Source organism: Urocitellus parryii, chromosome 1 (genome assembly GCF_045843805.1).
Source record: "Urocitellus parryii isolate mUroPar1 chromosome 1, mUroPar1.hap1, whole genome shotgun sequence".
NCBI lineage: Eukaryota > Metazoa > Chordata > Mammalia > Rodentia > Sciuridae > Urocitellus > Urocitellus parryii.
Window position 1 is genome coordinate 91,992,559 of NC_135531.1, and position 27,732 is coordinate 92,020,290.

The 27,732-nt window shown below is 37.3% G+C and overlaps 1 protein-coding gene across 2 annotated transcripts in view; it reads right to left on the reverse strand.

Moving 5' to 3' along the window:
• The window catches only part of Epb41l4a (erythrocyte membrane protein band 4.1 like 4A), a 222,632-nt gene that overhangs the window by 98,477 nt on the left and 96,423 nt on the right, over window positions 1-27,732 (reverse strand). For both annotated transcript variants that reach the window (XM_026401242.2, XM_077800666.1), the window contains exons 3-4: window positions 9,653-9,704; window positions 5,494-5,572 (exon numbers count right to left, since the gene is read on the reverse strand). In XM_026401242.2, the coding sequence (XP_026257027.2) occupies window positions 5,494-5,572; window positions 9,653-9,704 (131 nt within the window). The remainder of the gene's footprint in view (window positions 1-5,493; window positions 5,573-9,652; window positions 9,705-27,732) is intronic.

Below are 27,732 nucleotides of genomic sequence, written 5' to 3' on the forward strand. Positions count from 1 at the left end.
CCAAAATCAAAGAAGGCAAGAGAACTATTTTTAATTAAAAATTTTATTAATTTTGCTACATAATTAGATGCATATAAGACAAATTTATGATGATGATCATGTTTTCATATGCTAAACACTTCATAGTCTTCTCAGAGCCTATTTTAATTACATATAACTTATTTTGTCTATTTAATGGGAGTCAGAGTACAATTTATTACTTTATTTAAACGAAAAAGATTTAAAGTTGCTTGGTCTTTTCCTTCTGTGTCATTCTGATTCAAACTAAGAAGAAATGCTTGAGTCCTTGTTTGTCTCTGGTTTTAATTAGGGCGAACCTATACCCTAGTTGGCCTAGGATGGTTCTATCCTTTTTAAGCCTATTAGAGTGGTATGATTATTAATAATTATGCTTACCATTCTTTAAAGTGTCAGGCTTTGGGCAGGAAATTATATTATGAACCTAGTTATACTGTACCTTATTGGAAAAAAATGCTGATTAAAAATGATGTGCTTAACAAGGAAGTTTCCAGAACATAGTATATTACAAAGCATAAGGCTCCATAAAGCAATTTCTAGTTACTTGCTTATGGAAATTAATATATTGATGCATATGCACTGTCTCGAAAACTAGATCATGAGTCCTGGGGGAGCAGGGATGACCTTCCCCGCTCTCACATGTAAGACTGCACTACAACCAGCACTACCCAAGTGAGGGTCTGGAAGCATTAGCCTCACAGCTGTCCACGCATCTGATGTTTGCTGAAAGGAGATGAACTGAAACCAAGGATGTGTAAGTCACGGAGGACCATACACAATTTAGAAATTATCGGAGCAATTATTAAGAAGAATGGACAAAGGAGAAGACATGCTATTAAAGAAGGGGCAGAAAGATCCCTTCTACGGGAGCCCCAAATGGAAAATGACCCCCCCACACCCTTTCTCCATGAGACTTTGTTATCAAAAAACATCATGAATGCTCACACCAAGAAGCCTAAAGAGAGGACTGCAGCTGTAGCTCAGTGGTAGAGTGCTTGCCTAGCACATGTGAGGCATTGGCTTCAATTCTTAGCATTAGATATAATAAATAAAATAAATGAAAAATAAAGGTCCATTGACAACTAAAAAAATGGAGGAGGAGGAGGAGGAGGAGGAGTCGTCATCTGAAGAGAACCTTCCAAGGACTTGAGATCCTGGTGCAGAAACCAAAAGATATGGGGCAGGTAGAAATTTGATCTCTCACTCCAGCTGAATATGAGTACAAGACTATAGGAGGAGAACCTATCTACACAGGAGATGATGAGCAGGACTGAGCAGGACTGTTTTCTTCATCCCACAAAAAGCAGGAACACAGAATTTGATAGCAGTCTAATCAGTATTAATAAAACTTAAATGTGAGGGGTATAGAAAATGTTTATAACATCATGAAGTTAAATAGTGAGTAGATATGGCAGGCATGGCTTAGAGACGTAAAACAAGGGAAACATCTAGTGATTTTCAAGAGAAAATAAAGATCAGGAATAACAATCTTACTTTGAAGTTTAAAACCGATGAATGATATGGGAACAAATAGCAATATTATCACCTTACATTTTTGCACAGCCCTTTAAAGTTCATAAATGCCATTTGTATCCATAATGGAATATGAGCCTTACACCTTGGCTCTGAGGGAGATAAGGACTATTATTTATAATGAAAGGAGGTGGCAGGGATTCAGGACGTAAACATATGGCTGAGCTGTTGACCAAAGCAACTAAAATCAGCTGATCTTCACACAGAAGAGATTATGGATTACAAAAGAGAAATAATAGCAGCCAGTCATTGTGGCACACACCAGTAATCCAATACTCAAGGCAGAGGCAGGGGGATCGCAAGTTCAAGACCAGCATCCTCAACTTAGTGAGTCCCTGCCTCAAAATAAAAAACTAAAGCAAGGGCTGGGGATGTAGCTCACTGGTTAAGTGTCCCTGAGTTCAATCCACAGTTCAAGGTGGGTGGGGAGAGAATGATAATAACAAATCAAACATCCATTTTTATAAGCTAAAAAAAAAATCTGTTATAAGTGAATCATTTGGACATAACTTTTTTTTTTTTTTAAGTTGCTAGATGTGTAGAAGTTCAGGGAAATGGCAATGGCATCATAGCTAGGCATCGGGGAATTCTCTCTCCAGGTAGATTGAAACCAGAGCTTCCCCTGGTCACTGCTGAGTTCCCTTTCACTCAGCATTGGAATACTGAGCTCCCTGTAGGTACTGAATGAAGAATGAGGGAGTGAGGGAAGTCTGTCTTGACCAACAAATTCTAGAAAAGCAGGCCAGAGAGAGAAGCAGGATGATTATATAGTTAAATGAACACCTACACCCAAAGAGTTCTGATTAAAGGATTGATTTAAACCTGGAAGAGTTAGCTCAGGGCTCCACACTGATCTTTTCCTAATTTTTCAATCTATTTGAAAAATATAAAATAGCCATCATTATTTCCATTTTAGCTACCCTTATTATCTATTGAACACTTAAAATTTTTGTATCATTTAAAATATTTCTCATAGATTAATTTATATATTCCTTCAGTCATCCTCTTGAAGAAATACTATAATTCCCTTAGACAAATGAGAAAAGTGAGACTTTGAAAGATTACATAATCTTCTCAGAAATATACAACTAGTAAGTTTTAAGAAAATGAACCTCTACTGGTCTGAGCCCAAGCCTGTCTTATTCACCAATGTGTGCGTTATACATACATCAAATTTGCATAGGATGCAAAAGTATAAATGACATTTTATGCATGGAAGAATATTAAAATATTTTAGTTAGAATTATAAATAAGCTTAACAGATCTCATAAGGACACAAATTATTTGAAGGACTAAAGAAGAGAGATTAGATTTATTCTGTATAGACCCAGAAAGAAAACATAGTACAAATGATAAAAGGGATCCTAATTGAATTTTGTTGCCTACTTTTGTTTTGTTTTTGTTTTTTCCAGAATTGAACCTATGGCCTCATGCATGCTATAGAAGAACCCTAGTCTTTTCCCATTCTAGTCCATTCACTTCTAGTCCTTTTCCCCTAAGTACACTATCCTTTTGAAATATTGCATCTAGTATGATCCTGTATGTGCATGAGAAGATTCACTGCAGCATTATTTATAATCTTTTTTAAAAAAAAAAAGAAAAAGAAAATAATCTCAATGGCCATTTACAAAGGCATGGTTAAATAAATTATGGAACACTATGTGGGAATAAAAAGAACAGGTCAGATGGTGAAAAGATCCATATAATATATGATTTTCAAACAAAATTCTGTAGATTACATATAAGCAAGTTTACTATACAGCATTGTATTTTGTATGCAACACAAATTAGGTTGGAACAATTTTTTAATAAACTGAATCAAAATAAACAACTTGAAAATGCTGGCCTAAGTACCCTTTTCCTTTAATAGCATATGTTGGGCCAGGGAGTGGTGCACACATGTAAACCCTGTAAATCAGGTGGCTAAGACAGGAGGATGGCAAGTTCAAGGCCAGGTTCGGTAAATTAGCAAAAGCCTGGCCCAAAATAAAAAAATAAAAAGACTGGGGATGTAGCTCATTGGTAAAGCACCCCTAGGTTTGATCTCAAGCAGTAAACTAATAAATAAATAAGTTGGGGTATTGGCCTTTTCTGTTTCAGTTTTTACTTTTGCCAAAATTATATCTTGCAATTGACTCACTTTTTCAGGTCTTGTCCCTTTAAGTTAACATATTCATGCAAATCAATGTCTTTCTCTTCAGCACATTTTAATAGTCAGTATATAGTGATATCACATTAAATGCACATTTGACTTACCTAAATTCAAAAACATATTTTGGAAGGAAGGAAGGGAGAGAGGGAGGGAGGGGCATAACCACCATTTGTAATCAACTCCATCCCTGGTTCTTAGCTATATGATTTGATCTAATACTTGAGGAAAAAAAACAGGTTACACTAGAAATAGACATTATACACAAATCCTTGTGTTCTGTTAACAAGTCATTAGTTGATCCTGAAGGGAAATTTCTGACTACTCAATATGTGGTTAACAGAGGTCAGATAACACTAAATCAGACATATTTGGAACCTAACCCCAATTAAAATCCAATTTCACTGTATTTTTAGGACAAAGAATGAAATAATAAATATTAACATCTATTCAACACTTACTATGAGCCAAACACAACTATAGGAGCTTCAAATACATCATTCTGTCTAAAGTTCATAAAATTTTGTGAGACAGTTGCATCTCCAATTAACCATTGAAGAAACTGAGACATAGGGACAACTTCAAAACGTGGAACTTTCACTGTATTTTAATAAAATGTTGTTCCATTGCAATTCCCTAATGATTACTGGTATTGAGATATTTTTATATCACTAGGACTCTGTTTCCCCCCTGAAACTCTAATGTAAATACCACCCCTGTGTGAACATCTCCTCCTGCTCCAATGGCCCTTCTCCCAGAGAGATGTACACTGGGAAAGTTTTCAATGTGCTCAGTAACAACGTGACAATGAAAGACAGGAGTGCAGGCATCCACGTGTTCCGAAAATGAGGCCTAAATGCGGCACTTCAGAGTGGGATGGAAAAGGTTTGATTAGCCTGCCCTCTTCTCACTCTTCTGTGTGCAGTCCAAAATAAAGACAAAAGAGAAGTCTAAGATGAAAGGATGAAATAAAATAAAACCACAGGCTGCCTTAGTTCTCAAAGATATGATTTCTAATTTTTAAAATACCGTATGAGGCTCTATTTGAACCCCTGGAAAATTGGTCACTTAAGTTAGGGAAAAAGCTTTTGTTTTTGGTGCCACATGCAGCCAAGTCACTGGTCAAATAAGTTAAACACACTATTGTCTGCTCTTTATAAATCATTGTTGAATGTTGGCATGACTATTTTGATCACCTAATTAATACCAACTAGAAATTCTGCCTTTACAGAAATAAAATATTTGATGACCAAGGTAAAGTAATAAATGAAACCACAAGTGTTTTCTCTCCTTTCTTAATAGTAAAAGTAATTTTCTTTTCCTGTAGAGATAAATTAAACACTCGAATAACTGATATTTTATTATTTTATTGTTAGAGATAAATGAAACACCTGAATAACTAATAAAAGAGAAACAACTGACTCTTCAAATGTATATTTACATATGTAAACCAAGCATCAAAATAGCCTTCCACTACGAAGTTCAAATGGCTATTTCTATATGGATACAAAGGCTGAATGCATGCTTAGCAGTAATAATACAGAATCTCCCAACACAGCAGATACAAAATCTATCATCATGTCACCCAGGTTCGTGTCATTTTTCAAACACATCTGTCATCAGACACTGATTTGCCTCACACAATGCTAGTATAAATTTAATCCTCACAGGAAATAAATTACAAAACCATGTAGACACTATCCAAAGGCTCGACCCCAATTTTATTTGTTTCCAATAAAGCCTTTTGTATATACCCTACATGTATCTGTTCAAAAACAAAGTCAGTACTGTACCTGGTTATTTCTTCTTTCAGTTTACATGGATCTTCAGCATAGAACTTAATACCAAAATACAAAGTATATGGAGGTCCAGCTAAAATAAGAAATAGAAATTAACTACGGTTCATTTTATAGCCAAAGTAGCATTATAATTTTACATAGCTACTAAGAATTTGACATAAGAAAACAAAATGGAAAAAGCAGAGTTCAGAACTATCAACAGTAGGAGCTCAACTATGCATGAATGCGTATATATATATACATGTGTGTATGTGTCCACAAGCAAACATAGACAACATGCTGGGTCAAATACACAAGAATGTCACTGTTTCTTTTATCTGGTTAACAAGGTTGTACACAATTTTTATTATTTCTATTTTCTCATTATTCATAATTTCTAATATATATAGTTTTTCATAACAAAAAAGGATATTGATAAACAAAATTAATTATTTAGAAAACCATCCAAAATTTTTTTTCAACTTCTCTACAAAAAACTGGAAACAAACTCTCAGCAGTAGGCGGACAATTTAAGTCAACCCAGCCACAGCACATACACATGATCTCAAGCAACTACTCAAACTGACAGGGAGTTCTTTACATGCTGATGTGGAAAAGATCACCAATCTACATTCCTGGGTGCAAAAATATGGTCCTTTTTGAGGAAAAGTAAAGTATTAGTTAATACATGTGGGTTTTTTTCCCCTGGGAAAATACATAAGAAATTATAATCAGTGGCAAATTTTGGAAGATGAGATTAGAAACTTTCTACTTTTAAACTGATTAGTTAGAATTTTCTTAATTATCAGTGGGGGCTACGTCATAGGATTCAGGACAATAATTGTTTAATTCTTAAATTCTTGTGAATGTAAAAATATATTCTTACATGTGTAAGAGACTTTTCTTGTCTCATGCATTTAACACACACAGAAAAATTAAGTCTACAAACAATAAAAAATAATCAGAAACAAAGCCTGGAATTGTACATACACATGCAAATATAAAATAAGTAATCAAACACTCACATTGTGCAGAAGGACCAAGGTCCCTTGGGTGCCAACCACAATATATTATGTTTTTACTAGAAATATTTCTGTGTCATAAGGTATAAATCGAATGTGCACTATTTTCAAAACTGAATATTTTCAAGCTGTTCTCTAACTAAATCTAATGTGCTTTATTTTAAGAAAGGTTTTTTTGCTTGGTGCACCAACTGATGGTCACAGTTGCAATCTTTTTCTTCAACAAAAGGGCTCCCACACAAACAAATAAGAAAAGATGTCAAGCATACATCCCAGTAAGGCTGTCATTCTGAATAACTGACAATAAGCCTAGTCTTTCTATTTTCATTTTTAACTGTGTAAATAAAATGACAAATTTAGAAACTGGCAAAAAATCAATCAGAACAAGTAACAAAGACATGTTTATAATATGCAAACTATGTTATTTATTATTATTATTACACACACGCATGTTTATGTTTGTAATAACCCATAGGCCTGTTCAAGTCTACAGATGACAATCAAGGCCAGGGTTTCTCCCCTCATCTGTGTCTTCCTGAGGAAGGTACTTTTTATGGTGATATTTTTTGAAAGCAAAATTTTTAAAACTTTGCTCTAATTTTTTATCCTTAGAGTTGATTATAAGTTCTTAAAATTACTGATGTTTATATGTTTTAATGTTTACTTAAGCACTATGTATTTCTGACAAATAACACCTCTACCCCTAAACATAGATGTCAGGGAGGCAAGACTATTAAATATTTAGAAGAACCAGGAAGTCCACCCTTGGCTGCTCTGTCTATGTCAATCAAGCTCTGTGTTCCTGAGCAGATGGGCCTGCTTGTGCCCACAGGCAGCTGGGGTTGGCACCTAGGGGGCGGGGAGGCGCACAGATGCTGCCGAGACAGCGCACAAAGGGAAGAGGCCTTCTCCACACCACAGAGCTGCTTTCATTCTGTGGCACATGACAGATTACCCTCTATTCACCAAGCACAGCTATTTGAAATGTGTTCAATAATGAGCAGTTAAGCAGAACTTGGAAAAATACACAACAAAAACCAGTTTGACTTAATATTCTTAAAGGACTTTTGGCCCAAATAAGCCCACCATTCCCCACTCAAAAAGCCCCACATGAAGTGCCTTGTGTTCTAAATTAAGGCATCATTACTTTGAATTGAATTTGGTAATGTACAAAAATGTTTCATAAACACTTCATTCTCCACAACCACCTGGTAACAGATGCTGAGGAGTTCAGCAATTTGCCTTCCACCACAGTTTGCAAGTATTCAGTATTCAGTGCTGTTTCGGCACTGTTCTACGCAGCCTCTCAGGGAAACCAAACTTCTAAATCCTTTAGTGTGAGAAAATATTCTCATATACATCACTGTTTGGTAGAGCAATTAAAGGGTAAGGAAATGTTCATTTTGGAACAAGACTATGGCTAGCCATATATTTTTTGGCTTCCTATTCTAAGACTAACTGCAAAAATCAGGTGCTAGTGAAGCAAACAGCTTAATTATTATCTTAAATAAATGTCATTCCATACACTCAACATTAAAGAAACTCTGCAATCTGAAATGAATATTAGTTTTCTTTAGCCAAAAAGTCAGGAGCCAGAAACTGGAATCCCCTAACCTAAAATTCATAAAGACTAATTTCAAGGCTTTTTATGACTTACCCACAAGAATCTTGGTGACTAGCTAATGTTCTGTTATTTTTATGGATGTTCCTCCTAACTATCCTATTGGAGATTTGAGAGCCATTTTCCTTCAATAAGTATCAAAGTAGTTTCATGGAATTATATGTAAGTATTCTTCAGTGATATCATATTTCTTCAATTGTAACAGAGTTTCATTCTTACTGCTTATCCAACTTTTAACAGTATTAATATCTTTAGGACAAAAATTACTTTTTACTGTGATAGTTAAAGAAATATTTTCTATCATGTAAATGGACATTTACAATGTGCCAAAGAACACTTAATAGTGAAACTTAAAATAATTTCAATGTTTTTCTTTATAACCTCAATGAAAATCTCAACCTCCTCCTTATAAAAGAAATCTGCATGTTTATTTTCAAATAATCATTCCTGAAATTTTTCTAATTTTCCAATTGGAATTTTAAAAATTGGTTCAAATGGGCTGGAGCTATAATTTGTAAACTCTGGTGGCTCCTTCTACGATAGCGGAAAAGTAGAGAAACAAAAATGATGCTGATGTTGAGAGAATCAGGACTTATTTTTTTTTTTGGTGGGGGGGGGTGGAGGTCTGCAGTTCCTGGCATCCAATTCATCTCCAAGGCCTATCTGTGTTCCTACTGGGATCAGTGAGCCATATGCAACCAATGGGGAAAGAGTACAGATGAAAAGTACAGACTTGGAATGGGGTAATAAGCCAAAAAAACCAGTAGGTTCTGAGGGGCAACAATTCACACATTTAAACCAAATGTTCCAATGGGTACAGAGCTTCAGCATGGGAAGATGAAGACAGAGAGACAGCGCTGACGGCTGCACAACAATGTGAATGCACTTACTGCCACTGCATTGTACATAAAAAATGGTCAAAATTGTATATTTTGTTATGTCTATTTTACAATTTAAAAAAATTTTAAAGGGCTATTCTGTTGTATACTTAAACAATCTGTGTGTGTTTATAAATACAAAATGAGCTATTGAAATTATATTAAGATTAAAGAATATATATACTTAATTGTACTGAGTATCCTAGTAATATCCACATTGATAAATCCAAAAGCTAACCCCTGAAAATGGATTGTGTCTCTCTGAAGCCACAATAATTTTTCAGGTCACAAGGACACCCTTAATTAAAACCACTCCATAACCTCTCATCTTGCTTTCAAAATCAATGCCTCTCTGCCTTTTCTATACTAAGGCCAAATTTTAACGACAAGCATATAGAAAAATCGCAGAAAAAAAATCGAGGGAAGATGTACCCCTAGGAGAAATCCAATACAGCATTAGGATCTACTCAGAGTCTGATTAAACTAAAATTGCAGACAGCTTAGCAATGCAACATGGGAATACCCCATTTCTATACTCTGGTACTTGAGCACTAGTACTCACCTCAACAGGACTTACACCCATTTCTGCACCCAACAAACCACAGACCTTACATCAAGCCACCCCCTCAACAAAGTTAAAATTAAATACCTACTGTTGATCAGTTCTTTGTGTTCGGCAAGGGTTTTTGCAGGATCCAGCCAATACTGTGTGAGGTAGAAAAGGGTAATTATAGAATTAGTTGCTTTTCATTGGCCTTTACTTCAAGAATATTTGCAAAATGCCATTTAAGTGACATTTAAATACTTGCTAAATAAAACACTTCATTTATCATATATGTACATGAACATACATGAGGGCTTTCTGCAACTGAAACATTAAAGGAAAAGAAAAATGATGCTGAGGTCAAAGGAGAGGCACAGGAGAGAGGTAGAGCTCGCTGGGCCCTTGGCTGAATTATTATCTTAATTATAAAGCCAGTAAACCAAGATGCTTGCAGGTGGGTTTCTTACTACTATTCGTGGGGAAACAAAAGCCATGCAGAATGCCTTCCAAGTGTCTTTCCAAAGTCCCCATTGCAATCCCCTTAGAGTCATCCTCCTCCCAAAATGCCCCCAACCTCTTCACTTCCAGTCCTATCCCCTGCACGTACTGCTCTACATGTTAAGAAAAAGCAAATTAAACAAACCGTCCTTAAAGATGCAGGAGAGCAGCTCTGTACAGTGGCTGAGGACCTGAATCCCAGAGCAGGAACATGGGGATACCATTCAGGATATCCTCATCATCACTATGTAGCAGGGACAAGTGACTGGACATTCTGAACCTTCCTTACAGAGTTTCTACACTGATTCAATAAGTTACTTCACGGAAAGCCTTTAGAACAGCCCGGGGCTCACACTAAGTATATGTATCACATGCTAGGGATGATTATTATTAAGGTATAGGGTCATTTTTAATAATTGCTATTAGCTGGTTTAAGGTACTTGCTTATTAATTCAAATTAATCTTTAATGAATTGAATTTCAAGCAGGAGTGGGAAAATTCTGGGTCCTGGGAAAAGGCTTTCCTTTAAATTTCACCTTTGTGATATAAGATCACTGAAAGAAGATTCAAGCCTCTAGCCTCATCTCTCCGTCTGCAGGGAGAAGCCACAGAAGCACAGATAAGGCACCAGGAGATCTCACATAAGCACAGAGGGAAAGATGCCGAGGGCTGCCCTGGAGGACCTACAGGGAAGCAGAGATGGAGCTCCCCCCCCCCACACACACACACACAGTCCTAGACAAATCCAAGAGGCCCTAAGGCCAAGCTGCCCCATTCCGTTTCCTCATGTTCCTGAACGAAGAAAGGAGGCAGGAGCTGGCCCACCTGAGCTATCTCGTCCCCAGCACTCTTGGGCTTGCCCTGCTGAGAGCATTCACATCTCCCCCGTCACTCCTGGAGCAGGAATCAGGGGCTGCAAGCGAAGTCCAAGAGAGCCCGCCTGCCAGTTTCCTTCCCCTTGGCTGAGGGAAGAAATGCCTTATATAACAGGCAGAGTAATTATAAGTAATAGTTATAATATTTCATACAACCCCCCTTGCCTTTTATCTCCACACTAAGTGTGTGTCATACTCATTTGATTACATACTAAACTCTATTTGTGCATACAATGTCTTCACTATCTGTCACTCCTATGGTAGCTTCAAGTTTCCAAGTATTTTACAAAGGAAAGTAACCAACATACACAAGTGGAACAACTTAAAATACAATTCTCATTATTCTGGTATTGATCATTTCTCATTTCTTTAGAGGTCTACAAGCATTCATTTTTTCAAACAGAAAAGATTCGAGGCAGAGGCTGTAATCAGTGAAGTGCTTCTGGATCCCACGATAACTGAAGATGTGACTTTGATGTTAAAGTAGTGATTCATAGGGAAACCGTGGCTCATCCAAGTAGACTAAAACCAATCCAAATGTTAAGCTATGTGTTGGACACAGAGCACACCCATTCCTCTGTGTAAGAATTCTTCCCACAAAATGGAAACATTAGGTAGATGGACTGTTTCTTGTTATTCATGTTAAATAAAATGATTTGATTAATGCTATATTTCTCAAAGAGGGAGAAACCAAAGAAAACAAACATAAATTCCCACCAACACTTGCATTAAGCTTCTATTGCTGCATAATAAATGACTGCAAAGTTAGAGGCTTAAAACAACACCCATTTATCATCTCTGAGTTCTGTAAGTCAGTGTTTGCTCCGGGTTTCACAAGGCTGAGATCAAAACCCCAGTGGGCTGGGGTCTGAGATGGTTATTGAGCTGGGGGACTTTTCCACAAGAGAAGCCCAGATGTCAAAGCACTTAGAATATCGATCTCAATTTTTGGTCTTACACATCACTTCTATATGAGGACTCAATAAGTGCCACAGCAAAAAAGGAGGAAAGGGGGGCGGGGCCTCTGCTCCAACCTTGTCTCTGTCTAATCTTGTCTTGAAATTAGTAATGAACAAATTGGAGGAAAGCTTTTTAATTTCTCTAATATCATCACTCCAACGTGACAAACTTTACAAATTTTTTTATGCATTTGTCTTTGGTAATAATTTTTTTTAATTTGTAATTAAATCTAAACGGGTTCATCAAAACAAAAACTGTACATATAAGTGGGGTAATATATGATGTCTTAAAATGTGTATACATTCTATCATGTTTTTGTCATTTGTTTGTTTTATTTTCCTGTCTCCAGAGTGTTTGCCAATCAAAATTCAGCTAAAGAAAACAGAAAGGAAGCTCTTTAAGTGGAATAACAAAGACTCAATAACATATCTTTAAAATGTCACATTAATGGGGCTGGGTTGTAGCTCAGTGGTAGAGTGCTCACCTCGCATGTGGAGGGCACAGGGTTTGATCCTGAGCACTACATAAAAAATACAGTAAAGACACTGTGTCCATCTACAACTAAAAAAAATTGTTTTTAAATGTCACATTAGTAATGATCCATACAATTCTAAAATAAATCACTCTCCATGAGAATGATTAAATTTATGAGGTAAACATCATATTAAGCAAAATAAGCCAAATTCAGAAAAATCAAGGTTTGCATGTTTTCTCTGGTATTTGAAAGGCTAGAAAAGTGGGGGAAGGTATCTTATAAAAATCCAAAGGAGACCAGTAGAGGAAAGGGACCAGTGAGAGAGAAAGGGGAAATTCTAGGGAATGATATTGACCAAATTATATTCTTAAATTGTGTGGCTATATGAATATGTAACAATGAATCCCACCATTGTGTATAATTATAATGCACCAATAAGAAATATGGAAAATAATTCACAAAGCAAAAAAAATGTAATGAAGATCCTGAGATGAGTTAGAAATCATAATTCTGCAGCAAGAAAAAGAAGAGACAAGATTCAAAGGTCATTCAATCAACTCACTGCACATTAGATATGCTAAGCATTAATCCAGAGCTTGCCATGCACAAATGGTATTTGATCAAAATGGAAACCAGGGGTTACAGAGGTCAGACAATGATAAATGCTCCAGAACACAAATAATAAACACAACCTACCAGGTTTCATAAACCAACATCTTGAAATGCAAAACCCAAGTATGTTCAACCAAGGGAAAGATATGACCTTGGAACCAAAGCGGCCACACTATGACAGCACTTGTCACCACTCATTATCAACAAGCAATCAAACATAGCACATGTCAGATCACAATGAGACACATCGGGATGCTGCTCTGTAATCTAAGAGGAAAAAGGGCTCAAGAATTTGCCAATGAAAACAGCACCCCACTTTTAAGAGCTACATCCAGAATACTGGGCACAAAGTGCCAATATTCTAGAGGCAGGCTCTAATCCTGGGGTTTCCTTTATTTATTCATTTAACATATATAGACATTCCCTATACTTGTTCTTTATACATCACGTCAGACACTGTCCTAGGGAGCACAAGAACACAAAAAGATGAACAATACCCGTCCCTAATATCACGGCACTTATAGCATAGCGGGAGATGCATAGACATATAATTATAAAATAAGGTAGTTAAGTGAGATAATAATGTGTATATGACATATAATGCAAGATAATAAAATAATATACAAAGAAAATCAACTCGGCAGGGTGGGTGTACGAAGGCTTTGCTGAACAGAAAACTACTAAATAGTGTGTTTGTGGAGGAAAAAAAAAAACCCTTCCTCAAAATAAATAGGGGAGAAAATAACCTTATTTTGTAAGAAATGTGTCTATCAGCTCAACTGCTCTTAAAGCAAATGGGTCCATTTTTTAAGTGACAACATCTAAATGTAATACTCCACATCCTCTGCAAACAAAATCAGTGCTGCCCAAATACTCAGCTTAAAAAAAAAAAATCAACATTCATGGAGAATGCTGCGGTTTGACTATGATTTGTCTCCTCCAAAATTCATATTGCAACTTGGTTCCCAATGTAATGATACTGAGAAGGGATGGATTCTTTAAGAGGTGATTAGGTCACAGGGGGCACTGTCCTCAAAAATGGATTAATGCTGTTCTCCAGGGACTGGATTATTTACCACAAGAGTGGGTTGTTAAGACCATCCCTTCTGCTTTGTCTTTTCTTCTCACGTCCACCTGCCCACCATGTTTTAACATACACAAGGCCCTCACCAGATGTAGCTGCCCAATTTTGGACTTTTAGTTTCTAGAAGTATGAGCCAAAATAAACCTCTATCCTTTATAAATTACCCAGTCTCAGGTATTCAGTTATAGCAACAAAAATAGACTAAGAGAACTTCCAGAAAGAAAAATCACCTATCCATACTTTCCACCTGCCCACGGTTAAAGGAAAGAGAAACATCAATCCAGCTGTAAAAATGTGGTACTAGCCACACTCCTGTGTGGCTTTTCTGAATGGTACTTGGGTGCACAGCTGTCTTATCTGCCCAGGTGAATATGAGGAGAAACACATGTATTCATATTGTCTCTCTCAACATTCAACCTGTTCATTTTCTAGGAAAGTCACTTTTCCGCTTGACACTGCTCTCCATCTGAAACTTACATCCTGTTGTTTGTAGTTCACACATTGCATGAGAATCTATTTTGTAGGAAGATAACAATCTACCAAGACAGACCCGGGTCTCTCATGCGTACTTCATACAGTCTGCTACCAACATAGGAGAGAGTTAATACACCATCTCCCAAACACTCAGTCACTAAGGAGTCAGGACCACAATCCTCTCTGGCTCTTATTCTTTCCCCATATGGGAGAGGCAAGTAGTTAGGTAACCTTACTGCATCAGTCCTGTCAATTTTAATAACAGCACTGATGTAACCTGGAGAGAAATGACAGGCCCTTCGGACAATGACAGTCTTGGCTAAACTGCCCTGGGCTTCCTTTATTCACCTTAGCTGATAATGTCTCAATTTCATCAATTTCCTAGGTAACAGTCTCAGAATTAGATCTTTAAACACTAATGCTGTCCAGTAAATCAATAGCCTAACCTTGAAAAGATATGTATTAAATCCAGGGTACAACCTCCTATTTTCCAACTGTTCTTTTAGAGTTTCCTAGAGTTCTAAAACTAGAATAAATCCTCCAAAGTCTTAAGTAGAAAACAGAATAAAATAATAAAAGCCTTGCTGCATCTTATTTCACACTGGGTATAATACTGATTCTCCTTTAGAAAATCTAAGAATGCTACATTTATATTTAATAATATTTTCTGTAAGCCAAAGAAAAGGCCTTAAAACACACTGTAGGTTTTTTTGTTTGTTTGTTTGGTTTTTTTGTTTTGTTTTTTCAATAGAGCAAAACAACCTCTTGATCTGGGGAGTAAAAATAGAGATGGTCAGTTGTCAGGGACTAGAGCACAAAGATTTCAAAAAAATGACAAAACAGGTCTCTCTTGGGAGTTTAAAGACTTCATATAATTCACACGTATGTTCCAAGAAATCCAGGATTGTGATGATAGCTATTTGTGCTTTTCCCAGCCCTCCTGTAAAGAGCTCCCAGGTCCTCTAAGCAACATTAACAGGATGTGGTCTTAATTTGCTCCATGCTATGAATCACAAAAGCCTAAGGACCGCCAGTAAAACCACCATAACCAAACTCTCTCAGCAGAGAAAAAAACCAAGGGCCTGTTGTTGGAAGCAGAGGAAATTGTAACTGGGCACCATTTTTCAGCAAAAGTGAATTGCAATGAGTCACCATAGGCCTCTGGACTGTGGCACCACTCTTAGGGCTAAAGAAATAACAAGAGCAATGACTAATATTAAATTACCTGTGCCAGGCACTATTGAAGATTTCACATTTATTTCTTGTTTAATCCTCTTAATATCTTGATGATGCAGAAACTATTAAATTACCACTTAAAATGAAGAAATAAACACTGAGTAAACAATTTGCCCCAAAGTATAGAAAAACATCCACAGAACTGAATTCCTTTCAACTTATGCCCAGGCCAAGGTACTCTAGATTACTATCTGAACCACAATGCATAACTTTAATTTCAAATTATCATTCTCAACTACCAATTCTTCTTTCCCAGCTTCTTTCCTCTAGTATTCTAACTCCTCGAGGACACCCGATTCAGTGATCTTACTAGTGTTTCATTGTTCCTCCAGTTGCCCCCCACCCACACCATGACCTCCCTCATTTATCCATTGTAATCATTCACTTGCAGTTGTCCTCATTTCCCTGGCACATCCTTCCCTCCACAATGTCCATGGGGACAGGGAGAGACCACACATGGTTAACTTAAACTCCTTCCCTTTCCTGTGCAGGAACCCAAGGGCTACACACAACTGAAAGCTCAATCATTCACTCATCAGTAATCCAAGGGAACCCTTGGAATCACCCAGAATTCTACTATGTTGTACCATCTTACATGCCTAAATAACTCCTTGACACTTTCTCTGTTCTTAAACCTCCAGCATCTCATTCTCAGCTGAAGATCTCAGATATTTCACTGAGGACAGGCCTATGCATTCTCAGCCACACACCAATCTGCCTGCCTCTGTGCTGTGTCCTGTCCTCTCTCACACTACTGTGGAGGAACAGTCCATGCTCCACTTAAGTGCATCCAATTATCTGCTCATTCCCGTACTACCACCGTTTCCCTTTCTGAAAAATCATTCCTGGCTGAATTCATGCCTTTTTCAAAATAAAAAAACTTTTTTTTTTTTTTTTTTTTTTTTTTTTTTTAGTACTGGGGATTGAACCCAGAGGGGCTTCTACTGAATCACACCCCCAACCCTTTAATTTGGAGAAAGGGTTTTACTAAGTTGCTGAGGCTGGCCTTGATCTTGTGATCCTCTAGCCTCAACCTCCCAAGTTGCTGGGATAACTACATGGGCCATGGCACCTGGTCAAAATAAAAAGCAAAAGCTTTCTGATTGCTATATCTTCCCATTTTATTTCCACATTTAAAAGGAATATATGGAAAACAAAAGTTGTTTTATATTATCTATCTCTCATCTTCTCCTAAATTCACTTTAACACAGGTTGAGTATCCCTTATCCACAATGCATTTTTTCAGGTTTTCTAATGCTCCATAAAGATAATGAAAGATCTTGAGAATGGGACCCAGGTCTAAACATAAAATCCATTTATGTTTTATACACATTTTATATACATATAGATAATTTAATACAATAGTTTAGTTTTGTGCACTTAACAGAATATGTGCACCTTCACCACCCATGTGAACAACCCTTGGATGTCTGGCATCTCCATCATTCCCCACCCTGAATTTATATGCTATCAATAAACAATCATTTCTCACACTTATTTATAAATAATTCACAGCCAACAATATTGCACTTCATTAATAGAGTGAAAAATTAATGTGTTCGTGGTAACCAAACAGCACAGGAGCATCACCAGAATACTACAATGACCCTCTTGTTGTTTAATGACAGAAACAGAGTCTTTACCCACTTACCTAAATGTTTGTTACATGCTTCAAGGCAGCCCTTCCCCTTGCTTCTCCCTCTTACTTCACTGCCCATACTTTCACCACCACCTTAGCTAGTTGTTCTTCATCTCCTAACCAGGAAAGGCCAGACTACCCAGGCTCACACTTCACACTGAAGCCCAAAGCTGTGAACACCAGTTATATACTACAACTACCAGATTTATAGCCAAACCAGAATATCCCCTAAATCCAACTATTTATTTGACATCTCCACTTAGATGTAAATTAGAATCTTAAATCTTGTATGTCCAAAAGGGTATGGATGATTCCACTTCCCCCAAAAACAAATCAATGAAAAAAAAAAAAAAAACCTTGTTCTCCTGCCATCTTCCCCATCCAAGTAAATGGTACAAAACTCTTCTTTTAGCTCTGAGCATCCATCTGCAAATCCTGTTGGCTCTATGTTCAAAACAGAAACAATCTGAAAAATTCTCTCAGATCCCGTGTCAAGCAGCCATTGCCTTCACCTATATTTCTTAAACTCCTTTAATGGTATCCTTGTTTCTACCTTTTCTGTTAGAGGAATTCTTTTAAAACATGAATCAGATCTGTTCACTTTTCAGGCCAATATCCTCTATTAGTTTCCTTATGGTCAAATTCCCTTTGTTGATCCAAAAGGCCTGTGATTTGACCCCACTCCCTTCACTTTCCACTCAATGTTTTTTGGATGAGGCACCAAGAAGGACCTTAAGGAGAGTATCAGCAGAAGCCGGAGGGCTCTGAAGGAGGCTCTCTGCAAAGGCTTAAAGAAAAGCAAAGAGAAAGCTACTGGAAGCAGGAAGAAAGGGAACCTTATGGAGGGGCAGAAAGTTTAGAGATGCTGTTGCCAGTGGCAACATGGAAAATAAAAAATGTACCTAATGGACTGGATGATCCAGATAAGGAGATTTCCAAGCAGACTGGTGAATGTGCCGATTGGCTTCATTTTGCTGCCTATAATGAAATGCAAGAGAGAGATAAGCTTAAAAAAATGTTAAAATATAAAAAAGCCAGGACATACTGGGTTTGGAAATAAACTTTCTCATTCTTTGTTTTATCAGAAGGCAAATGGTGTTATAATAATTAAGACATGGCTTCCAGGCAAAGATTGAATCCAGTATGCTGTCAGCAAAACTTGAGGCAATGGTTAAAAAAAAAAACTTTTTGAAATGCTCAAAAAGATTTAAAATGATGTCTCATAGACCCTTTCAGAATAACAAAAAAGTTCCCCTAAAAATCCTAAGAGCTTTTTTCCTCAATAGTCTTATAGGGAATCCAAGGTATATAAAAGAGTTTATTTCAAAGCAATTTGTATTTCCTTTGTTAACAAAGTAGATTAAAAATTGATTCATAAGAAATCCACAGTTTTTTAAGAGAATTTTCCAGCTTGGGCTGGGAGGGAAAAAAAACAGACATTACAGACTGAAAAGAAGCGAGAAACCTCTGAACTCCCCAATCTTCATTGGCAAAAAGCAGAATGAAAAATAAAGAAAAGTCAGTAAATAAAACCAAGAGGCCCACGTGCAGGGCCAGGCATCACAATGAAACAAATTCTAGCCAGTAAGACCAAGCCCTAATCAAAGAAATGGCTACATGAGTCTGGATAAATTTCCAAACTCAAATTATGCAAATATTATTTGTCAACTTAAAAAACCTAAACAATAAAAAAACTAAACAACTCCATTAGTTAGTTAGAAATGTTTGTGCCAGGTATCCTATGCATATCACCAGTATTGCTGCTTGTGAAGTAGAGCCATATAGCTTTCTCACTATCTTAATTCACAATTCAAGAGGAACTGTACTCAAGGAGTTGGAGTTGAACTTAAAAGTACCCAGAGTCTTATTTGATGAGATTCTAGACTTCAAGTGTGAATCCAATGTCATAATAAAGAAGATGATGGGCGGCATGAGTGCATTTTATGTGTCAGAAGAATACAAATATTTTTTGACCAGAGAAAAGACTCTCATGCTTTAAAACATGTCTTCATAACTGTTGATATTACTCCTATCAAAAGGTGTAATGTAATATTTCCTCTCATTACATGCGGGCTGACCTATTTCAAAGCAACAGAAGTAACACTGTCTGACTCTTGAGACTTGATTCATAAAAGGTGATACTGATAGGTAACAGACTTGAGTAGTGGGAACATGAGGTTAAGGGATAATTCTACAAACTGAGATTACTGTGCTCACCCCTACACGCTTTCTTTTAAAAAGCAATTTACTGGAGACCATTCTGACCCTGCCTGGCTTAAGTCAATAGGATATGCTACACTTCTCAGCAAGCAACCTATTATCTGCAGGAGAAATGTAGACCCAAAGACTCCTACCTGTCGATAAGAACACAAGTCACCCTGAAAGGGGGTACTTTCGTGACCTTTACACAGATTCCAGGATGCAGGGAGATAGGATAATTAGAAGCAAAGTCCCCTAACCATAAAATATGTAGGAACAATTCCAATTAGAACCTGTCAGTGTAGGCCAAGGTGACCCAGAGGATCTTCAGCATGTCATTATAACAGTAAAATCTCCCCTCCATGGGGTAAGACCATAGCAGCCAGAACTTGAAAGTCTAATGCAATCCTGCTATCAGTCAGAAGAGATGGATGTGGTGGGACACTCTGGAATCTTCCCTGGGACCCTCAATAAAACTAGAGGGCCAGATAGGCACGCACTATCCCTTTACTCTCTGAGAGGACCCATTCTCTCTTCTGAGAGTGTCTCCTTTCCGCTTCTCTTCTAATAAACTTATGCCTGCTATTATATGTACCTTCTCTTGAAATCTTTCTTCCATGGTCACAAAAACTGGTGCCCAGGACATCTGCAGTTGCTCCAGCTCTGTGGATAGCCTTGCTCTACCACAATACAGCTTTTGTCCTGCTATCCATCCTTCATTCCCTCTTCTTCTGGATGCTTGCCCTTGAAAACCCACCAGTATGTTGTGAGGAAGCCAAGCAACAACATGGGAAGTCCACACGTCCCGAAACTGTAGAAATTAAATACGTGTTCTAGTACTGAAAGTGAATGCAGTTGTAGCTAGCCAAGTAACTTGACTCAGAGGAGCCAGGCCAACCCTCAGGATTATAAAGCCAGTAGGGCCTAGACCTCCTCCTCCTCAGCACCACACCACAGGGTTGTGCCAAACTCCAGAGTGCACAAATTAGATGGTTAGAACAGGGGCACATGGAAGTCTCACCCCTTTTCTTCTGTATTTACATGGGTCTTTCTCCCTCAGTGACTGTCTAGTTTCAGGACTTCAAAAACCAAGGGACTACTACTGTGACTCTTGCCTTCTGAGAGTCCAACTATTCATCTTGCCTCTCCACTTCAATGGATTTTAACATATTCAGAACTGTTGACTCCCAGTTCCAAAAAACGGCTCCTCAGTGCAATCTTAACCTTTCATACTTAAAATTTCCAACAGATTCCATATAAATAGGCTGCTGGGCCCATGAAATGTGCTCCTATAATAATCAAAAAAACACTGAGAATCATTAACTCTAAAACCATTGCTTTCTCATAAGCTATCCATCAATCAACTGTCTGAAATTCTATCCTTTATAGTTCATTCTGATTTAATCAGGAAGGACAGTCCAATTTACAAAATGTTAATAATAAAGAACTCAGACATTGGGCTGGGGTTGTGGCTCAGTGGTAGAGCACTTGCCTAGCATGTGCAAGGCCCTGGGTTCGATCCTCAGCACCACATAAAAATAAATAAATAAAGATATTGTGTCCAACTAAAAATAAAAATAAAAATAACTCAGGCATATTCCTTTCATATATTTATACAAAGAAGAAGAAGCCAGTCACAGGAATTTCTCAAGCACCTATTTTATTGACAAGAAAAATACTTATAATTCTTGCACACCATGTTTTATATATAAATATATTAACGTATGCATACATATTGATTTTTCCACCAATCCTGATAGTTCTGTTTTAAAGAATTTTGTACCTTTATCATTTTCAAGTGTTCATCTATTAAATCTAGCTTTGGTGAAAAAAGGCCCTGGGTACCATTAATGAAGAAGGAACTTTCTACTTAAGATAGAATTCAGTTCTTCACACTCCTTAATCTGGAAAGCAACACATTTATAAAAACTATAGGATAAAATATTTTATTATAAAAAATCCATGGAAGACGCACCAGTGCCTGTGATCAAACATCTGAGAAGGGAAAGGGAAAAAAAAAACTATAAAAAGACTAAGCTCAAGGTAATTCGTACAGTTCTCTTGACAATTCTAGGTTTTTCAAGAGCATTTCTGAATCCATGTCAAAATTATCATATACAATAAAGAAACTAAAAATCAGTCAAAGCATGCTCTCCTTTTCCCAGGTGCTACAGTGAGGAAAGTAGGCAATGCACCTAGGGGCTCAGTTTTGCAGGTGCTGCTTGGCAGGGTCCCCCAGTATTCTTTCAAGCATGTGAGCTCCTAACTTCTCATGACACTTCACCTGACTGTGCTCAGGATAGAGAAGACCTTTTCTAAATAGAAACGTTCCAGAAAAACACCATCTCTTTCTTTCTTACCAGACACTATTTGTCTAGTCTAGAGAAATAGAAACATTTACCCTTTTATTACAAGCACTATTTATTATAAGCAAATTTTAAAAATCATGGATGCCCAGCATAGTGACTCATGCATGTAATCCCAGTGATTTCAGAATCTTAGGTAGGTGGATCCCAAGTTCGAGGCCAGCCTCAGCATGTTAGTGACACCCTCAGCAACTTAGCAAGATCCTGTCTCAAAAAAGAATTTAAAAAAAAAATTTAAAAAAAGAACTGGGGTTGTAGCTCAGTGGTAAAGCACCCCAGGGTTCAATGTCCAGTACAATCAATCAATTAATTAATCAATAAAGCATAGGCTCTACAACCATACAGCTACTGGTGACATTTCCTGGACTCAAATCCTCATATAACGTTTTCTATTACACACTATGCTACCCTACCTCTTTCTAGACAAAAATGCTCTTAACAGCACCCAGTAGCTGCCAGAATATTATAATACCACATATAATTCCTTATGATCCCATCAACTTCTTAGCTAACTTCTCAACATCTCAGTAATGCTTCTTCTATTCTTTTTCTAATTTTTTTTTTAATTTTTTAAAGCTTTATTTTATTTATTTTATATGGTGCTGAGAATCAAACCCAGTGCCTCACACGTGCAAGGCAAGCACTCTGCCACTAAGCTACAGCCCCAGCCCCTCTTTAAAAAAAAAAAAAAAAAAAAAAACAACAGGTGAAATCTGCTGAAAGTGAACAAATTCCAAAACATGGTTACAAGGCTCTTCAAAGTGTGCAGTGAACAACTGTTCATTACTGAAAGTAAACAATAGAAGAGGTCTTTCATAATAAGGTGACAACTTCAACTGCAGAAAAGGAGGGAGCACGGACATGGAGGCAGGGAGCGCTGTTGTCAAGGCCCTCACCACCAACCAGCCTGCCCACACAGTCCAGGGAAGTTCTTTCCTTCAATAACAGTATAGATCATTTACTATGCAGTGATATTATTTAACAGGCAAATACAAGGTGGTATTTGCAAGTGAAAGAAGAGGGCCCAAAGCATTTCTGGGGGTGGTGGAAGAAAGCTTTGAGGAGGAGACATTAGAGATACACATGGATGGTAAGAGAAACAGGATTCAACCAGGCAAAATTGAGAGAGAAAGAGAACAAGAGTGTTTCATCACAGAAGCAGCAGATGCAACACTCTGAGATGTAACAGTACAGATCAGAACCTGCAGGTGGTGCAGGGTAGCTACAAGGTACCTGAAGTGGGGGTTTTAGGTGGAGGACTGCAGAATCACATTGGAAGAAAAAGAGCTCAAGATAACCAAGGGCTCTATATCTTGAAGGACCTTGTAAACCATGTTTTGGAGTTTGTATTTTCCTGCAAGGGAGCCTTTAAAGAATTTTAAGCCACAGAGGAGACACCATCAAGGATGCCTTTCTGAGAGAAAACTGCAAAGGAGGTAAGGAAAACCTACTGGAGGTAGCAAGATCAAAGACGAGAAGTCCTGTCAAAAGCTTTTACAGAAATCCAAGCTAATCTGCTAGTACCTTAACTAAAATTGAAGTTTGTAGACTGATTCTGGAGAGGTTGGCAGGAGACCATAAGAACCCTAAATTGTGTTTACAACCAGTCATGCCAGTTTAGCTATTGACAGTATCCATTTCCACTCCCTAAAGTATCATTTGGTGGCAGGTGAGTCATGAGGGGAGAGGAGCTCATCAGCTGGAAATGAACTAGCTCCTGCCATTAGGTGGATGGTGGTGGCATTCACTAAGCTGTTCAAACAAAGGTATGGACACCTTAAGAATGCATACATGAGGACTTCCCAGGAAATATCCAGGCAACAGAGAGTTTCAAAGAGCTTAATTCCCAGATCCTCAGCTTCCCTATATACATACTACTTACTAAAACTGGTCTATCAAGAATAGACCTGAAATTTGGAGGAAAGAAGATGACTACCTTGTGTTTGAGGCACCTGGGAGATTACCAAAAATAATTTTCTTTTATTAGTCCTCTTTTCCCATTGCACTACCTTTTCAAAGGCCTTCTTTCCCATTTAATAAAATGGCAGACCATCTGCCATGGCCCATCACCCCACTGCGAGGAAAATCATAGGCACACTTGTAAGTATTGGGGTTAACAAAGATGGCTTTAATAAAGACTCCATAAGCCAGAAGAGACAGCTTTATATCATTCCCCACTTTATACATATTTCTGGCAAAGATAAGGCAAAGTGTTAGATGCCTGGTATTTTGGCACATAGCTTGGGTGTTCTGAAATCAGATTTATTAGAGTACAGCAGCAGAAGGAGTGATGATGTTGGTTTAATGATTTTTCAACTTTCATCCTCTTGCTATGATAAAAATATGCCTGGCTCGTGAGGAAGAGTCCCATAAGAATAAAACAAATCAAAGCCTCGGAAAGACTTCACTGAAGGCAGATCTGTCTCCTCTAGGTGACAAAAGCCTTTGCCTTATCTATCTATCCATCTTAGGAAAAGAGCTCCAAGTGCAATACTTCTCACAGAACCAAGTTAACATTTTTATTTAAATAGACAAATGACAGAAAGCAAGCTGATTTAGCTGAGGGGTTTAATGATGATTGACTTTGCCAAAGAGTTGAATGTTGGACATTTTCCATAAACCAAATTAACTAAGTCTGCAGCTCCAAGATTCTAAAGCATACATAAAGTACATAATTGCATAAAGTATATGATTTTGATAAATGCATCTTATCAAAAATCTTGTATTGGCAAATGTAGGTTGAAACTAACAATTTTTAGACACACACTCGAGATAGCAATACACCCATCTCTGAAACTAACAATTTTTAATTTTCCTAATTACTAATAACTATACTGGGATAAAATCAGGTGCCTCTACATAAAAGAGAAAACAACATACTTAATAATATTTTGATAATTCTTAATAAACATTTTTAAACACATTTCCCATAAATCACGGAGTTGATTATGATAATGATTAACAAATTAAACCAGGTGGTTTTTAATTCATTGCTTTCAAGTAAATTGAAGGACACCCCAACTGGGTGGTCTGAAAAAAATCTCTACTCTCAGGAACATAACAAACAGTAGCTTTGGAGGAAAGAAGATGACTACCTTGTGTTTGAGGTACCTGAGAGATTACCAAAAATAATTTTAGATGACAGATCACTCTGCAATTTTTGACATATAATACAGAAGAAGTTCAAGAAATTGAGTGATCTTCCCCTTATTGAAACTCCTTTTTCTTCTAAAATAAAAAGGTTACTCAGTGCTAATATCTATAAAAAACAAAAATAGGCATAAAATTATGGCTGAGCCTTATCTCACTCCAAGAACATATTATAATCGGCCTGGGGTATATGGATTCACTGAAAAAAAAGGCCCATTTGTATAATTAAAGATACATTTCCAATAAATACTTTTATGTTTAATAATTATTAAAATGCATAATACTTTGCTGTTTTAATTAATTACACAGTGACAATCATGGTGATAACTACCCACAGGCAACAATATCAATTAGGGCCTTAAGGTCTCTGGAAATAAACTTGTAAAATTTCTATTTATATGTATAATATTTTTACGGGGAAACATAATTTATTAATAAAAATATAAGAGAAAATTTTATGGAGAACATGGAATCAAAAATACAAGTTTACGGATAAAATAAAGGAAAATTTCTGATTTTTAATGAAGAGCTGATTCATGTATTCTTTTTAAAGGCAGATAATGAAGTCCAAGTTAATATGATATATAAAGTGATTGGGTACATTTAATAGTAATGGGATGGATTTTACAATTCCAATGTTTATGATAAACTGAAGATTCACATGTACTATAACTTATGGTAAAATTTTTAATCTCAATCTAAAACTACATATACATACATGATTTGTAAAAAGTGATTGAAAAAAAATCACCCTCTCAGGAATATTAAAAAAAAAAAAAGGCAGACTTAGAAGGAAAGATGATGCCTTCAGTTTTGTTTGTTTTTACTGCAGAACTGGGGATTGAACCCAGGGGCACTTTACCCCTGAGTTAAGTCTCCAGCCACCACCACCACCACTCTTTTTTTTTTTTTTTTAATTTTGAGACAGAGTCCCAGTATACTACGGAGGCCTCAAATGTGTAATCCTCTTCCTCAGCTTCCTAAATAACTGGAATTGCAAGCATGTGTCACCACGCCCTGGGATGGCTTCAGTTTTGAAGACACTGCATTTGAGGTACCCGAGGGGCATTCAAGCAGTAAGAAAGAGCTATACACTGGCCACAGGTTTAAAGCAACTCTCTGGGTATTTCCTTCCATCTTCACAACCACCCTATGAGGCTGTTACTCTATTACTATCCCACTTTATAAATGGAATCTGAGAAATAGAGAAGTTAGGGAGACCCCCCCCCCCAATGCCACAGAGCTCTCCCAGGTAGTACAGCCTGATTTGAACCCAGTCTGTGTTCCTTACAGGGTGTAATGCCTCTAGAGATATCAGAGTTAGCTCTGGGGGTCACTCATCTTTAGACAAAAATTTAAACCACAGAGCAGAGGAGGCTACACAGGGAGAGTAATGTGTATCAATCCACAGGAAAATTAGCATTTCGGTACTTTGAGTTCCTATGAGGATGCTTCTAGAATTCCCTTCTAAGCCCCTTACTCATGAAAACTCTTCAGTCATACTTTTCTTGCATGTTTCCCCCTGGCCCCCAAGTATCCTTCATACATTGTCATCAGTCCTCCCAGCCACTGTGCGATTTATGATGCTCTTCATAAAGTCAAAGAACACTCTTCTGCTTCTTCATCTTTACCCTCTGTTCTACTACCAGGTGCTTGAAGATACCCCAGAAAGGAAAAGTTCTGATTTGTAATAATGTAACATGACAATCTTCCATTCTTTCTTTGCAACAGGACTAACATTATCACTTACATATGGTTTAACAGTCATTTTGGGTATTTGCCAGAACATACAACGATGACAGTGATATTTTCACATACGGCAAAATATGATACCAGGATACAAAGGACAGCACCATTACTCAGGACAGAGAGTACAGAGCTGGGCTGCCTGCTAGTGCTCAGTGGATGACGATTGTTTCTGTTCAGTAACACTCAAAGCATTTGGGAGCAGTGGGGAAAATACAAATATACAGTTTAATTTATATTTTTAAAAGATATTGACTATTTCAAAGATAGTAGTACCAGAAGAGGTAGCATTAAGTATGTGAGCCTATACAGAGTTAGAACATAAGAGAATAAGACAAAATCCTGGTAAATCGTTACCATTTTGTGGAATAGACAGAGGGAATATGATTATGAAAGAGATTGAACAGAAATGAGTAGAAGAAAATTTGAAAAGAGCAAAGCAAGGAGAATGTGGTGTCATAAGAACAAATGAGAAGATTCTTTAGTGTCAATGCTGTAACAGAAAGGTCAGGTGAGATGAGGACTAGAGTGTCTCTCAGGCAAGGGGTAGGTGGCAGTTTCAATTACACAATAAGATTCAAAACTAAACTGTGAGAAATTTAGGAATGAGTGAGATCTAAGAAACAGGGGCAATGAATTTAGACAAAGCATTCTGGAGCTCAGGTGTGACAGAGTCAACTAATGGCAATAAAAAGAGAAAGGCACGGGAGTAGAGGGAGAGGAATCTAAATGCAAAGACTTGAACATGCCCAAACACTGATGGCAACAAGTGGGTAGGAAGGGGAAGTTAGAGCTACCAGAGAGAAAAAGCAAGGAGTGACAAGGTCCAGGTCAGAAGCCCTGGGACTCTTCTCTTGTGACCAGAGAGAGAAAGA